The sequence below is a fragment of the Coloeus monedula genome, assembly GCF_965178545.1.
Source record: "Coloeus monedula genome assembly, chromosome: 7".
NCBI classification, from domain to species: domain Eukaryota; kingdom Metazoa; phylum Chordata; class Aves; order Passeriformes; family Corvidae; genus Coloeus; species Coloeus monedula.
Genome location: NC_138787.1, coordinates 32,155,425 through 32,171,018, shown reverse-complemented (window position 1 = coordinate 32,171,018; position 15,594 = coordinate 32,155,425). Strand labels below are relative to the sequence as shown.

Genomic DNA, 15,594 nt, shown 5'->3' with positions numbered 1-15,594 from the left:
TTTCAACAAAGAAATCCAGCAATACTGAAGTAGAATTCTGAGTTCCTCCCTTGCAATCAGCCAAGATGGAGAATTAAGGCAGATTCTCCTTGCTCTAGGTTCCTGCCCAGGTATGAGGAGAAATGGCACCCAGCACATAGAGCCTGTGCCAGAAAGCCAGAGCTGATGGAACTGCTTTCACACCCTCACCAGCCTCCTTTCTTCTTTTCACATGGGTCTCACAGCAAAGGTAGCATCCATCTGCCCTGGGCTCCAGCTACAATAGACAGTTATTATCTGGACTCTGATTTATTCTTTGTGAGCAACAGCTGCATCTTCAAAAACCTCAGATTTATATTTTAGTAAAAATCACAAGTTCCTGGTCAGAGCAACAGATTTCACGTTTTTAAATTTCTTGTGGAAGTTTCCAGGTTACTGTGTTTGTAGCAGGTAAGCATGAATTTCAACATTATACTGAACAAATAACCACATCATTTATTCTACGTGCAAGTTCATTACTTACCCTACCTAGGAAATTTTGCTTGATGCTAAAAAGCAATTGTGATTAAAATGATAAATCCCAAACTGAAATGTCCATTCAAGTTACTTTTTTAGAGTTGCATGGTACACTAGCACAGCACAGCTTGAATTCCCAAGCAGGTGTCCTTGGTGCCAGTTGAATTATTCAATTCACAAACTAGAAAGAGCCTTACAGTTTTTATAGAGGGCAAAGTTTGTAGACAGAAATAACACCTTCTGTAGCTGACTACAGAAAGTCTGCAAGTAGCACTCAATGCAGGTTTCCTTCTTTGAAGGAATGCTGAATGTAAATTTTTCCTTCTTTGAAGGGACTTGGAATCTGATTCTGCCTTTGTTGTTTTGCTAGCTCTGGGCAGACTGACTTTTTGAACAGATGCAAGAGGAGCAGCCCAGATCTATTCCCTCACTAACCCGTGTTGGGGAGCAAGGTTCCAGCTGGCTCAGTGGGAAGGTTTTCTTTCTGTTTGTGCTGAAGAACAGGACCAGGACATCAAAAAACCAGTGACTCATTTGACTATGGACATGATTCATCTTTTAATGCACTTGTAATTCAAGAGCCTGGGAAAGCTTCCAAGGCAAGTTCCACCTTAAAAACACGATAGCAGAATGTGACTGGATTCCAAACATTCTTTATTTTATATTCACTGCCATAGAAAGTAATTGAACAGCACTGTCATCAGTGTCAGTGGGAAAAAGGAACATGGATTTTCTTCTCCTGAAGATGTCATGTACATTAAGAAGTCAGTCCAAAATCCTGGTGTTAAGTACAAAAAGCAACTGTTTGAATTATAAAATACTGTATATACAGATACAAAAAATGTTTCAGAAAGTGTCCCACAAAGTTTCTGAACTTTCAAGAGCAAATCTTCAGCAGGGTAAGTAGGTTGTTGCCTTCAAAGGTGAGCATCAGTTCATTAGAGCAGAATGTCTCAGTCTTTATCTTCCCATATTACAGGTGACAGACTTTGATTTTCATCCCAGCCAGGGATAACATGGTGGTCCTAGTATTAAGGTGTTTTTTCCTGGAGCTATTAATTTAACAAGCACACTCTCTATATATAAAAATGAAATTTCAAAGAAATTTATACAACAGCTAGACTTTATAAAAATATAGATCTATAATTTTACACCAGGAATTATCCAAGGTAAGTTTTCATTTTCTTAACCATTAGAAATTAATTGTTATCCTTTGGAGTCCTATCTATGGCTAGAGTGTAAGTTAAAATAATGTGAAGTTATTAGCGGGTGAGGTGAGTTTGAAGATTCTCATTCTGTGGGGTTTTTTTGGGCTGAAGTTAACAAACTACTGCATTCTGCAGTGCTCATCCTGTGGGATGGTGGACGTACTACACAGTACATGTAAACTTATACCAGAATCTTCACCTAATTCAGTGTTAAAACCCAAATAAACAAACATTCCCACTATCCTTACGGTAGGGAAAAAAAAAAACAACCCAAACAAACCCAGATAAATAAAATTAGACAGTATTTCTGTTTTGCTGTACTGTGTTAACTCTTTACTGTGTAGTGGAGGCAATAATGAATAATACAGCCATGTGATGAGGGAATGTAAACTGAACACATACTGGAAAAAACAGACTTTTACAGCTTTGTGTATATATATTTTTTATATATATCTGTATATATACATCTACATTGCAGTTATAACTGTCACCTCACAAAAGAGATTCAATGGACTGAACAATCTTCTATAAATTTCCCCAGCTGGAGTTCTTCAGGAAGAACTGGCTTTCAGCTTGGACAGCAGCATTTCGTTCTTACGGCATTCCTGTTAACAGGGAGCAAACACGTAAGGAGGAATTGCTCTTAACTCTGCTTCCTGTATCTCCACATCAACAGATCCAAACCCTTTCATTTTGAAACATCTACAAAATCCAAAGCAGCCTGGAGCAGGTGATGAGTTGAAGATAATTATGATTCATCCATAATGTTGTTCCAGTGGCAATATTCATTAAACTTTATGACATGCAAGCCAGAAGGAACACTGCTTGATCACTCATCTGAAATTGTTACATGTAGCTAAAGCAAACCCAGCTTTTAACTTATGAATAGAATAAATCTGAAATGGAGATTACTTGTAGGTGATCTGAATGTCACAGGACAGTTTGCAAAAGAGTCAGTGCTCAGGGAACAACTCTAGGTCAGGAAATATATTTACATAAGAACACCTGGGTTCAGTACCACAACCATGACTTATTTTAAGGGTAGCAGGGTTGAATAGAAATTCCCTCACATGGCAATGGAAGAAAAATGGGTAAAAAAACCTAAAAATAAATCCACGTAAATTCTGCAAGTAGGATGTAAAATTCTGTATGTCAGACAAGTAGCTGAACAGCCCCTGTCACTCTGCAAGGGTACACTGTCTGAAGCAGGAAGGAACTGTCTCAGAACAAAGCAGGAATAATTACACAAAGATGTTTTTCCTCAAACATATGAAGCCAAATGACAACTTTGCCTGCAGCATTCCTTTTCATTCATTCATTCTCATGGAGACAGCAATTAACAGAAGCACGTGATGATTAAAAGCTAGGGAAAGGCTAAATCAATGAAGTGTTGTACAGTGCTTTCACAGTCATTAGGCAACAAGGCTGGTTCCTGAAGATTAACAACCAAGACTCTGCATTTCCTCCTTATTCACACACATTTCCACACTCCTGTTTGCTCCAATACCTAACTGCTCACAGATCTTCAAGAGACTCCACTTGAAAACCTAAATACACAGCTTGCTTGATAACCGCTCCCTGTAACATGCAGAGATGCCAATCTAGCAGTGAAAGAAGAATTCCCAGAATCAGATTCAGAATCCAAGAGTCACATGGAGAAAACGACCAAGATGCATGATGAACATGGTGTGATAAGCATCATATCAGGAAATCTTGTGCATATATTAATGTACAAGTCAAGTCAAAATGGGTCACTGAACACTTGACAGTTTACATAGCAAAAGTGTTCTTACCTCTTTAAATTCTTTCACTGTTTTGAAGTAAAGCCTCTGTTTCTCTAGAAGCTCTAGGTATTCATCATTCAACTGGTCTCTTCTCATTTTGTTTTCTTGCTTCTTCTTTTCCATCTGTTGGTATGCAGGAAGGATAAGAGATGGAATACACACAGACACACGGACATACTGCACGAGGAACAACTATCTATAGCACACAAGGGGAGACACATGCTACATAAACATACTCCTGGCTTGTGCTTGAAATGCAATGAACATTGAGGTTAGCTCTTGAAAATTAAGAGCCTAATGCTGAAGTCTCAGTTCCAGTGGCATTATAGGTGCAACTGGGACAAGGGCACCTGATGGTTGGGACTCTGAGGTGCTGCTGACCCTCTTCAGCAGCAGAAAGCACCTTCAGCCAGCTCCAGCTGTCTGAAAAAACATGCCTGAGGTGCAGGTCTGACTGCACCCACGCAGTGCAAATGGAAGAGTTCTCACTGACTTCAGCAGCATTCAGCTGTCTGAAGCATTTAAATCACTGCACTGCCAGTAATGAGGGTAAGGGGTATAAGATTCCTGTCAGGACAGAGCTGTTAGAACACCTCTGTCATACTCTATGCATTGACATTTGGTGGTGAGAAGGTTCTGACAGATGTGAAAAGAATTAATACTTGTTAGTTGCGCGCCTAATTTGCACCTCATGTAACAGATCTTTCTATGCACAATTATTTCCAAGAGGCTTTGCTGAGATAATTCCCAGGTTCTAGCAAAGAAAGTGAGAGGAGTATCAGACCTTCATTCGATTCTGTTTGATGCCTTCTACAATCTGCTCCATCTGCCGCAAAAACTGCTCCCGAGATCCAGACGATGCCATGGCTCTGGAAAGGAGAAAATGGAACACCTGACAGGGATGTGGGACACTGTGTCTCAGCTGCAGCTGTCTTGCACATCTACCCATGTCCAGCAGCCCTCATTGCTTAGTGTTCTGTGTAAAAATTCATCCTTTTAATCACTGGTACCAGTGACAGTGCAGCTCTTCAGCTGGTGTGAGCTACCAAAGAGATGGGAACAGAGAGAGCTCAGACTCAGAGCTCATCGCAAGTGTTCTCCCTGTCAGCTCAAGTCTGTTCCTTGCTCTCATGTGCTGTACAGGAATCAATTACTAATAACTAAATAAAAGCATTATTTTTAAAGAAAAGCCTCTGTTGTGAATGCTAAGAAGGTGACTAGAGGTCTAGGAGAACACCAAATATTGTACAAAGTAATTTCACACTGTAATAGGGAAAGCCTAGAAATCATTTTAGACCTCAAAATCATTAGAGAAAAATAAAAACTGGCTGCATCACAGACAGGTATTTGACCATGAATTTCCAAGGGAACCATGATTTTACCTAAAGACTGCACACTGTATCAAAATCTTCAAATACAGAGGCAGTTTATAATAAACATGTCTGAAATATGTCCCTGTCTAATGTTTTGTACATAATGTAATAACCACAACAAAAAAAGGAGGAAAATATTTTAATTAATTCCAGGAAAATTATGACTGAATTTCCACATCTAAACAGTCAGATATTAAAAACATATGTTGGCTATAAAGTTATGTAATTCCAAGTCTGTGATTCCCCAAACTGGCTTAAACAGAGTTAATAAACTATTCTATAAATCAGCTTATGACTATAAAATCTTCTAAGAAATTTTTAGTCTCTGTAACTGATGCCCACTCCCATTTGTCCAATCAACTATTCTTTGCAACTATTAAGAGATAAAACCCATAACTTACTGGTGGAAGTTGTCATGGATAGAATTCAGTAAGTTAACCTGTGAGTTAGAAAAAAAAAATGAAGAAAATATACATTTGTCTTTTCTGATATGAATTTTCAGAGACAATAAGATGAATTTTAGTTTAAAAAAAATGACTATATAGATAATACCCTCAAAAGCAGACAGATGTACAAAAATCTCCATGAGTTTTCTTTCAGAAGCTAAACCCCAATCCTTTTGATTTAGTAAAATCTATCCCACTGGTGGAATCACAGAAAGCAGAAGTAAATGTTGGACCACAACAGAGACTTGACATTTTACTGGCACTTAATTATACCACTGAGAATCTTCCAGCATGCTGCCTTCCCAAACGAAAGCAGTAAGGTAAAGTGGCCTGTACACATGTTCAGTGTGTGCTGAAACTTGACATAAAAGCACCTTGCAGACGCTGGTCCAGTGCTGAACAGTGACTGTGCACAAGCACATCACAAATATACAGGAAAGAAGCCACTTTTGCCTCTGAGATGGGAACCACTGAACGTATTCTGAAGAACTACTTCCACACAAGCCTCTGAAGACTCTCCAAGCAGTGCAGGAGCAGCAGATGAATTCCTGCACTGCTTTCACTGTGCAGATGAGGTTTACAGGTTTCCTACCAGCCATGCATCATTGCTCACTTGGCTTATGTGTATTTTACTGGATGCTAAAAGATGCACTCATAAAAAGTATAGAATGGCATTTCAGAGGTTTGGCTTCTCTTACAAAACAGGAGCATTGCACAGAATCAAGACAAAAATAGACATTTATAACAGCATCTCAGGAATACTTTGCTGCTTGTATAAATTCCCCTTACTAATTAAACTATATGGAATACATCCTATGTACCTGCCTGTGGTTTTTTTTGTTTTTTACATATTGTTGAGAGCATTAAAATGCAACAACTGGCAATTAATGCAATCCTTTCTCTCAGCTTTGAATACATGTTGCAAATCTCCTGTGGTTAAGGCTTCCAAGCAGCTTTTGCTTTTGATGAGTATTTGAAGAGTTCTGCACTAAACAAACCCAAGGGTTGCAAGCAGAATCACCTGCCACACAAAGCTGAACTCGTCTCTCCCAAATATAAAATCTTCCACCTAAATGAGATGGCAATAACCAGGCATGGCAGAATCTGCAGGTGTTCCTGACCTTCCCTTGGAAAATTCAAACAAATTCTGAACAGACTCCCAAGAAGCCAAGATGCTTAAGAATTCCTGTTATTTACAGCAGTGAAATTATTGCATTACTTATCAATATTTGCCACGTCCATATCCCTGCCTCAAGATACTTCCACTAAGCCTGTGCTTGAGAACATAATTACAATTTATACCACAAAACATGCAAGCCAGGGATAACGTTCCTGCACAGCAGTGCTGCACAACAACTGCATAGGAAGAGTGTGGATGTGTTACACTACAGTGAAATCAGCGTGCACACCCCAAAATTGAAAGACATTATGAAAAAATGAGTTTAAAAGTATTTTAAAAATGGATCTTTCTCAAACTATGATTAAAATATGAACGATGATCACAGTGACCTTTCATGTCAGAACTAAAACCTTCATGGCCAAAATTCAACTGTACAACAATTCTTACTATTGTTGTTTTAAAGCAGTGATGCTCAGTGTGTTTTACAAAAGGGCTGGTTTGGGGAGGAAAAAGGGGACCCCCCCCCCAAATACAAGGAACAAGACAAAAGTGCAATATATTCCAGAAATCTCTGTGAGGCACAGATGCCAAAGACATTTTTTTATACACTGTTAGAAAATATTTACTTGCTGAAACCTTGGTTCTAATATGAAATGCATCTCAAGGAAGTCTCAATGACATTATACATTTAACGAAGTTAAGATGGCATCAGAAGACATTCGGAATTCCCTCTGTGAACCCCCAAAAGGCATGGAATTCTTTTGGCAAGAGTACTCCCATTCTATACAACAGTGAAATAAATCTGCTCTATATTCTGTTTCTGTATTCTCTCTAACCTGCTTTTTATGTCTCCATTTCAAAAAGAATCTCTGTATGCTTTTTTAATTTTCAGATTTCCCCTCAAAAAAAAAAACCAAACCAAAATTAAAATTAAAAAACCCAAATAAATAAATCTGTATTAAACTCTAATGTAGGGGAGAAATTAAAGTAATACAAATTCTATAGCTTCTACTTAATGCAGCTTTTTAAAATCTGGTATATGATTTTTCTGAATGGAAAAAATGAAAACTACCTAACATGGATTAGTATCAGCTGCTTAAGGGAAGGAAATGGTTGCTCATGATCTCCAAAACAGGATGTGAAAGGACACTGAAAAGTATCTTTATATCATCAGGAATCTGACCACTGCTTGTCTCACAAACTAAACAAATACATCTAAGTAAAGCAATACTCACTAATATGTTCTTATTTTATTAGAATAAACAGCGAAACCTGAGGTATCAAAACATTTATATTTTAAAAGTAAAGTCATAATTTTTATCTACTCTTATTTCCTCCTATTTCTCCATCTTTACTGAAATCAGACATTTGTCACTGCAAAAAAAAGAAAACTGAAATCACTCACTTATGCCCAGGAAAGAGCCGAACTCTACATAAATGGGAGAGAGGAGGGGAAAAAACCAAATTGCTTTCACGAAAACTACTCCTCTGACCCAGTAAAATCACCAGCAACTTAAGTGTAGGCAGCTCAGACCCTGAGACCTAACTCTGATGTTTCTGACAGCAGCTGGAATTTGCACTCCAGTTACTGACTGTAGTCTGGGTTCAAAATAAAAAGTTTTGACTAAAAAGAGAAAAAAGGGTAATTTGGTGCTGTGACATTAGGGCAGAGATATTTGCTGATCAGATGCTGCTCATGTTTTGAGCGCACAGCGAGTGGTTTAAACATGCTTTACTAACAGCAATTCTTTTACAACACAGACCATTTCCCCTCCAAGATTAGAAATATTCTTATGAATCAGTTGTTCCATTTTTATTTACAAAGACCAGTAGCTCTGCTCTGACAGGACTGAATATGGTGAAAGCCAAGCAAAAACTTTTTATTTCCTTCCCCACAGACTGAATACTTCAAAAACAGTAATAACATTTTCTTACCTCCTTTTCCAAATATACTTTCTTATCATCCAGTGTATTATAAAGGGTAAAAAATTGCTTCGTTTCTTTGTGAGTTGCTGAGACTGCAAACAAAAAAAGGGGGTAGAATAATAAAAGAACATGAGGTAAAATGGAATCTGTAAAAATACTTCATAGGCTTTATATAACATACTTTCCACTATCAATAATGGAACACTCATTAATGTCCATGCAGAGGGAACCTCCTTCCAGAGCATGTCTCAGCAGGGTTTCCAGCTATCATCTCTTGTAAGAACTACACAGCTCAGTGTCTAAATTAAGTCCCAACTGCTGACAGCCCTTTATGCCAACACATGTTGGCACCATCAGCTGCCTTTCATGCTTCCTTCCCCAGCTTTACCCTGACAATCACACAGGCAGCTGTGCTGCTCACAGTGGCCTTGCCCGTGGTGCTGGAGGGGCACAGGCTCGGCAGGGACAGGGAAGAGCAGATAATCTGGTAGCACTGTGTGGAAAAAAGTGCATTAGGCTGGTGTGTTTCAAACTGCACATGTGCAAGATGCCCAACAAAGCTTTTGCTGTTTTAAAGTGTTTTATCTCCTTATAATCTATGTGTGGGGATAGAATTAAATAATACTTTCTGGTTTAGGTGGTTACAGCAGATGTTGGTCAGAGCTCAGCTGGGAAGGTAAGGCTCAGACATGCCTTCCCTTTGGGCCTACAAGATCATACTCAAATCTGCTGAGTGTTCCTTTAGTCTTTAGTTCTTCAATGCCTAAGGAAACCCAGGATATTTGTGATTCCCAAGGAAAGAGTTCAACAGGCAGCAAAAGTCATTCTGGCTAGAAACCAGAACCTGGAAAAAATGCATGGGTTAAAAATGATAAACCTCAGTGAAATCATGCTCATTAGTCTGGGATTTGCAGAACTGCTGGCAAATGAAAAAGAGGCCTTTCCTAAACCATTTCCTTCATGCAACTCTTTCTGTTCTTCCAGCAGCTCTAGCAGTCACAAGTCTTTCATGAGAGGATTCCACGTAATTCAGAAAACCTTTCAACATTTCCACTGTGTTGGAAATTGTGCCAGCCTATGGAGCCTTGTGGGCACACACCAGAACCCATGCAGGGTATGACAGACAAAGGGAGAAGAGGAAGAAGGAACCAACTGGCTCATTGATTCTCTTCAATGTTTTCAGTGGAAGATGTTCAGTTAGGTCAAAAACAAAGCGCTGAATATTGTAACTGAAAAACATTCTGGTACAAAACCCACAAAATCACTAAGATTGGAAGTTATCCCTGAAAACTGTCTTGTCTAACAGCCCTTGAATCAAAGTTCAAAAAAAACCACATTTTGGCAACTGAAGGTCACCGGAACCTGGCTAAATGAAAAGCCTCTAAAAACCTCCAAAAATACCACAAATCACAGAAAAACTGGCCAGAGATTTCCAGCTCATTTCTCTAGAAGCTTAGCTTAGAATGCAGGCTTGCAACCACGACTGAGCAGTGTGTTATCCTGAGATACTACTCACACTTTGTACTCTAGAAAACAAAGCCCCATAAAATTCAAAGCATCTTAAATCTACACCCAAAGCTGCACAAGTCTCTTTGATCCCAGTCTCTCTGTACTTCAGATATAAATGAAGCTCCATCTTCTGAGCAGGTAGCTCTGACCAGAGACTTTGAATTAGACATGACAGGGAATCTGCAGAAAACTGAATGCAAAACAACAAAGTTCTTTATAGTTGGACTTGATTAAAAAAACTGCATGGCACAGCAAAGAGGGGGGAAGAAGTATTGCATTTGTACTCACATCTGTTCCATGAGTGAGACAACACATGTGGAGGGACAGCACAGGACTGTGCCACTGGAGATGCCCCAGCAGGGCAAGGGATTTGGATCACACTCAGATAACCAGTTTGGAACTGCTCACCCTTCCAGAGCTTGGTTCACACACATATTTAATAAATGCAGAATATCTCTGAATCATTAGCTAGGTTTTCTTACTGTAATACACAAGCTAGTTAAATATACACCAGTAAGCATACTGGTCTGTTATAAGTTTAAGGGAACAACTTTGAAATGTTTTCCAATTTTATAATTTCTGACCATAACAGCTAAAGACAATTTGTATTCTGCTCCTACCAAGTTATTTCAAGATTGTGTTAATAAAAAATGAAAGAAACCAATCCCTTCAAGAGATTGCTTGTAGTTCTTGACATAGTTTGGTTCAGAACCAGTTATGTCATGTCAGTGGAAACAATAGAAGCAATCTAATGGCAAGGCAAATTAATTAAACACAACTCAAACTCACAGCAACCTCATTTGTAAATGGTAAATTAAGGACTTTCAAAACACACTGGTCATTAACCTAAATGATAGAACCTGTTGCAGACAAAATTTAGTCCAGAGATCTTGTACATTGAGTTTCACCCCTGGGAAAATTCTTAAAGCCCAGCTTATAAAACCTCAAAAATATGATGTGTAACGTAAGTACCAAAGACCTTTAAAATACCACCAAATCAGTAAGTTCTGTTGTTACATGCCATATGCTTAAAATGCAATTGCCCTCCTTTCAGGGCTTTAGCCTTCAGCAGGATGCTCCTGCTTGATATACATACCCTGACTGTAAAGTTCAATAAATCTCTTCTGATACTGTGTGAGCTCAGCTCGGCTGGGTACTTCATCAATCTTGCGTTGTAAAATGGCTATTTCTCTGTTTCTTCGTGCCTGAATAGAAAGTTAGGAGGGGAGAAAAGAAAGCCTCTTCTTGTTCTCTTCTTAAAATGGATGAAGCCCCCCCAGCAATACTTTGTTATTAAATAATTGATTTTAAAAACAAAAAGCATTGGCTGAGGATCAATTTTTTTTTTTTTGCAATTGATTTCTGGCAGAAACACTTGTTAAAATTAGAACAACATAATGAAGTATTAGAAGTTACAAGATAAGACAAACATCAACTATTTTGTACAAGTACCCAAAGAGTTACTCACCAGTAGCAGGCGGATCTTTTGCAGTTTCTCTTTCTCAGCTTTGTACTGCTGTTCTATAACCTTATTTGGCTCCTGGAAGTTGAGAACCCAAAACAGTTGTGTATTACAGTAGCATATGAGAGCTGCAGTGCAAAAATGGGCAGACTGGGTTTGTCTGTCTTTGGCTCCCACAATAACATCACCATTTGTTGTTTAGGGTTTTTTTAATAATAATTCATGATCTGTATTAAAAGCCTGACATCATTTACTGTAAACAAGTGCATTTAGATAGCTTTTAACTTTTGATATTTTAGTTTTTAAGAGTTATCAATAGCTTTTGCATTTTATACAGTATAACAGTCACATTTTAAATGAAGATACAGATCCAAAGATTATCAGTATCTCTTGTCTGTGTTTATACTTTGATTCAGCGGTGGGATTAAGAATAAACACGGCACCAGACAGAACATAAACCCTCTGACATGTATTCTAGATTTCCTGCAGTGTGGACTTCAAGGTAACTTTTTCCTGCTAAAAAATTTAAGATTTAGATTTACATTTTAATTTTTTCATGCTGTGTTGAGGAGGATGGCAGCATCATGGAAGTTGTAATCTGCCTTGTTCCAGAGGCGTGAATGCATCAAATGTTTACCCACTGAAAATAAAGTCATTGAAGCTTTTCCTTTTCTGTTCATTCATTATTCATTGCCATCAGTCTGGATGCACTTGTGTTAAAGCCTAACTTCTGACAGCTGCTCACTGCATGCAGTGCACCAAGCCACTGAAAGCTCGTGCTTTCGTCCTTCAGATAACCCCACTTCTAAGGGAAAAAACCAACCAAAGCAGACATCCTTTCTGAGGAGGACCTGTTTCTGTTTCTGTCAGAGGTATGCACAGCTCTTAGCACAACACCCAGAGATTCTCCTCTGGTACTACAAAGAAAGGAGTAAAAGGCACAAAAGCATCTATGAGCAGAGCCCCATGGATTCTGCAAGAATAACAGAGAAAGCTGCAGCTGCTTTCAGACTCCTGTATTTCTATGATATCAGCCTGAACTGTGGCTTTACAGAGCTTTTCAGATATTCCAGCAGATACTTTACTGCTTATAAGAATGTCCCAAAAGTCAGAAGGACCCAAACCAACATTTCAAAACACAAATTGAAAATAAAACTTAGACATTTGCTATTACCTGTTCCTCCCCATTTTCTGCTGCTTCAGCTTTCAAATTCTCAATGTTTTGTTGTAGTCTCTCCATTTCTTCCTTTAAAACAAACACAAATTGATGTTTCTTTTAACTGAGACCTATTCTCTTAGCAGGGGAGAGAAGGATCTTGACCACACACACTTCTAACAAAATTTTAGAGCTAACCATACACATTATATTTAAATTTGGAAGATTAAACAGCATTCCCTGCTTAAGGGTAAGGCAGCCATAAATATTCATTACATTAAACTGTCTGCTTTTATCAAACACAGGAACAGATTTATTTCTTACTTGCAAATATACCAGATCCAGCTAAGACAACTCATGAGTGACATGGAAAATAAAACTGAAGAAGCAAAGCAACGTTACAACAGTGTGACACGGGACTGCAATGTATGGCATTTGCAGAAATGAATGAACCTAGAGTTCCTTGCAATGAAGTTTCCATCGCAATCCTTCCGAGCTTTCCGAAGGTGTATGTATGGGAAAACAAGGTTCCTATACTCAGTCTAGGCCTTAGAACAGTATTTACTTCTTTTCATTCTATTAAATTCCATCCACTATTGTTTGAATAGAAGGAAATGAAAACACTTCTCTCTGATCCAGTCTCTGGGCAGTCCATAAACACAGCAGTAGCAGGACACCAAACACAGCAATTAAGCAGTAAAACTCAAACAAGCTCTGAAAACTCCAATAGCTCCAACTCGTTCTCGTCTCTTTCAGTGGCCTGCTCCAAAGGTAGGGGCCTTGCTGACCCCTCCTCTTGGGCACCTCTCAGGGCACTGCTGGCTGCATTATCCAGGGAGAGATGATCCATTTCAGGCTGTGACAGCACAGGTGCGTGTCCAGTACAGCCCAACCCCACACCTACATTTTAGCAGAATGGGAATGGGAGGCAGAGGAGCCACAAGAGCCACAGCTCTGACCAGCACAAGGCAGGTGTGGTGTCTGGGAACTGCCCTGTACTAAGGAAGGCCACACGACTCAGATGCCTTCCTCACTCCTCCCTGCTCCAGGGGTGTTAACACTCAATATAAACCTGGAGTTACTGCTACCTGGAGGCTGGGGGTGTGGGACAGATGACAGACAGGGACACACAGCACAACAACAAATCAGTAAAGTGCTTATTTACCAAGTTTTAAATGAATCCTTGTAGGAGACACTGGAACTTACCCTACAATGTGCTTTGAACTCTTGCTCCTGGCTTTTTAGGTTTTCATTCATGGCCACCAGTGCTCGCAGACTCTGTAATATGCTAAATTTGAAGATCCAGTAAATCACGTTAGATTTTTAGTTTCTAATTTAAACAGATGGAGAATTAACATATATTAAAACAATCTGAGTTCTGAATAAATTTATAATAAAACCTGGGTAAATTAAAACCCCAAGTATCACCACTGATATGCCAAGGTCAAAATAAAGATGCAGTATTACACTGACTATTCTGATGGCTTTGCTATGTTTTAACCTCATTATTGTGGAAGTTTTGAGAGACTCCTATTTCATTTATGTGAGATGAAGGCTTCAAATATGAGCAAAATAAATCAAGAAGGCCTCATCTACTTGTCAAATGTGTCTAGTGTTCTTCTGTTTTAAACACCTACAATTATTTTGAACTACAGACTGACACTTTTCATTCTGACTGAATTCTATTGTAATATTTTCCTGTCTTTGAAAAGCAAGCTGGAGAATTATTTGATTTTTAAATTTTAGTTATTTGTTTAGCTTGACAAAGCAAGAAACACTGAATGATTCATTTTAAAACCATTTTTTTTCAGAAATGTAACAAAGGAAGACACTTACCTAGAATCTGCTTGGGATTCTATTGTCTCTAAGGCTGCCAATTCCTTGTCCAGCTTTTCACTGTAACTCTTAACCTAAGGGTTACAATTAATAATAAATTGATTAATAATAAAGTGACTTTCCCACACCATGAGAACAGTGAGTTAAGCTGGCAAACACCTTCACTGTTTAATATATCCCTTCACACACAGAATTTCTCAAAGAAGTTTCAGCTACAATCAGCACACATTAAAACATACAAAGATTACCTCTGTTAATGTCTTTTTTGCTTCGGTGCATTTTGCCTGAAGATCAGCACATTTAGCTTGCAACTGTTATGAAAGAGAAAAAAAAGAGTTGGATTCTATATTCACACTAATTACACCTGTAATGGAGAACAGAGAATATTTGAGCTCTTCATAATGGTTGTCTGTCAAACAGCAGGCCAAGCATAACAAACACTGTCTTTTCTTGTCAGCTACTCTTGCATCTGATTGCAAGAATTCTGATTGAATATTTAATTACTAACAGCAAACACTTACCACCTTTTACATGTATTAAGTCCCAGAATAAACAACAGCTTTTACAAAATAGAGCCCAACAGAATGGTGACTTACTGGACAGAATCTCTGCTAAATTGCTCAAACTTTTTTAGCCTGGTTGTACTGGCCTAGTTTTACACCAGGCTAAGAATGAGTCCCATTTTATATTTCTCAGGATAAGTCATGGCAATTCAAGACTTGCACAGAAGCATTAGAGCACCAAACCACAGACATTTCCACACCAAATAACCAAGGTGCTTTATGGTTTTCTTTTGTGTAACTATGGAAAGTCTATTAAGAAGGCAGTTAGCAAAATATGTATTATAATCAAATATTAGGTATTTCCCTTGTCAATTAAATTACAGAGGCTAACTTTAAAATAACATCCTTCCTTAAACTCCTTATGATTTAAGATAACATTGCAAATAGTAGCAACAAAAATGGGATGTGGTTTACAAAAGTGGAGCAAAAGTGAGCAAACAAAAAATGCACATGTAACTCAGTTCCACTTCCTTTCATGCTGCTTTAGTTTGCTATTCACAACACAGAGCTGTGACTTATTGTTCTTACTCTTCCCTTTCCACAGCCGAATTTATAAAAAGAAAGCTTTTTCATTGTTTTTCGTAATTTTTCACCAATAATTCGCCAATAGACTGAATTACAACTAGCTGAAAAAAATTTAATTCTGCAGTCTGCGTCTCATGAAAACTGACATGAACTGTTAGTTTTGAGAAATCTTGCCAAAATTTACTGCAGTA

General features: G+C 38.4%; 1 protein-coding gene across 1 annotated transcript in view; it reads right to left on the bottom strand.

The window, feature by feature from the left end:
- Positions 1 to 1,119: 1,119 nt before the first annotated feature.
- CCDC93 (CCC complex scaffolding subunit CCDC93) overlaps positions 1,120 to 15,594 on the bottom strand; it is a 36,224-nt gene continuing 21,749 nt past the window's right edge. Inside the window, exons 13-23 of the mRNA XM_082284694.1 lie at positions 14,564 to 14,626; positions 14,316 to 14,389; positions 13,686 to 13,767; positions 12,498 to 12,569; positions 11,330 to 11,401; positions 10,958 to 11,066; positions 8,362 to 8,444; positions 5,262 to 5,299; positions 4,272 to 4,356; positions 3,497 to 3,610; positions 1,120 to 2,308 (exon numbers count right to left, since the gene is read on the bottom strand). Of these exons, the coding sequence (XP_082140820.1) occupies positions 2,255 to 2,308; positions 3,497 to 3,610; positions 4,272 to 4,356; positions 5,262 to 5,299; positions 8,362 to 8,444; positions 10,958 to 11,066; positions 11,330 to 11,401; positions 12,498 to 12,569; positions 13,686 to 13,767; positions 14,316 to 14,389; positions 14,564 to 14,626 (846 nt within the window). The 3' untranslated portion in view covers positions 1,120 to 2,254. The remainder of the gene's footprint in view (positions 2,309 to 3,496; positions 3,611 to 4,271; positions 4,357 to 5,261; positions 5,300 to 8,361; positions 8,445 to 10,957; positions 11,067 to 11,329; positions 11,402 to 12,497; positions 12,570 to 13,685; positions 13,768 to 14,315; positions 14,390 to 14,563; positions 14,627 to 15,594) is intronic.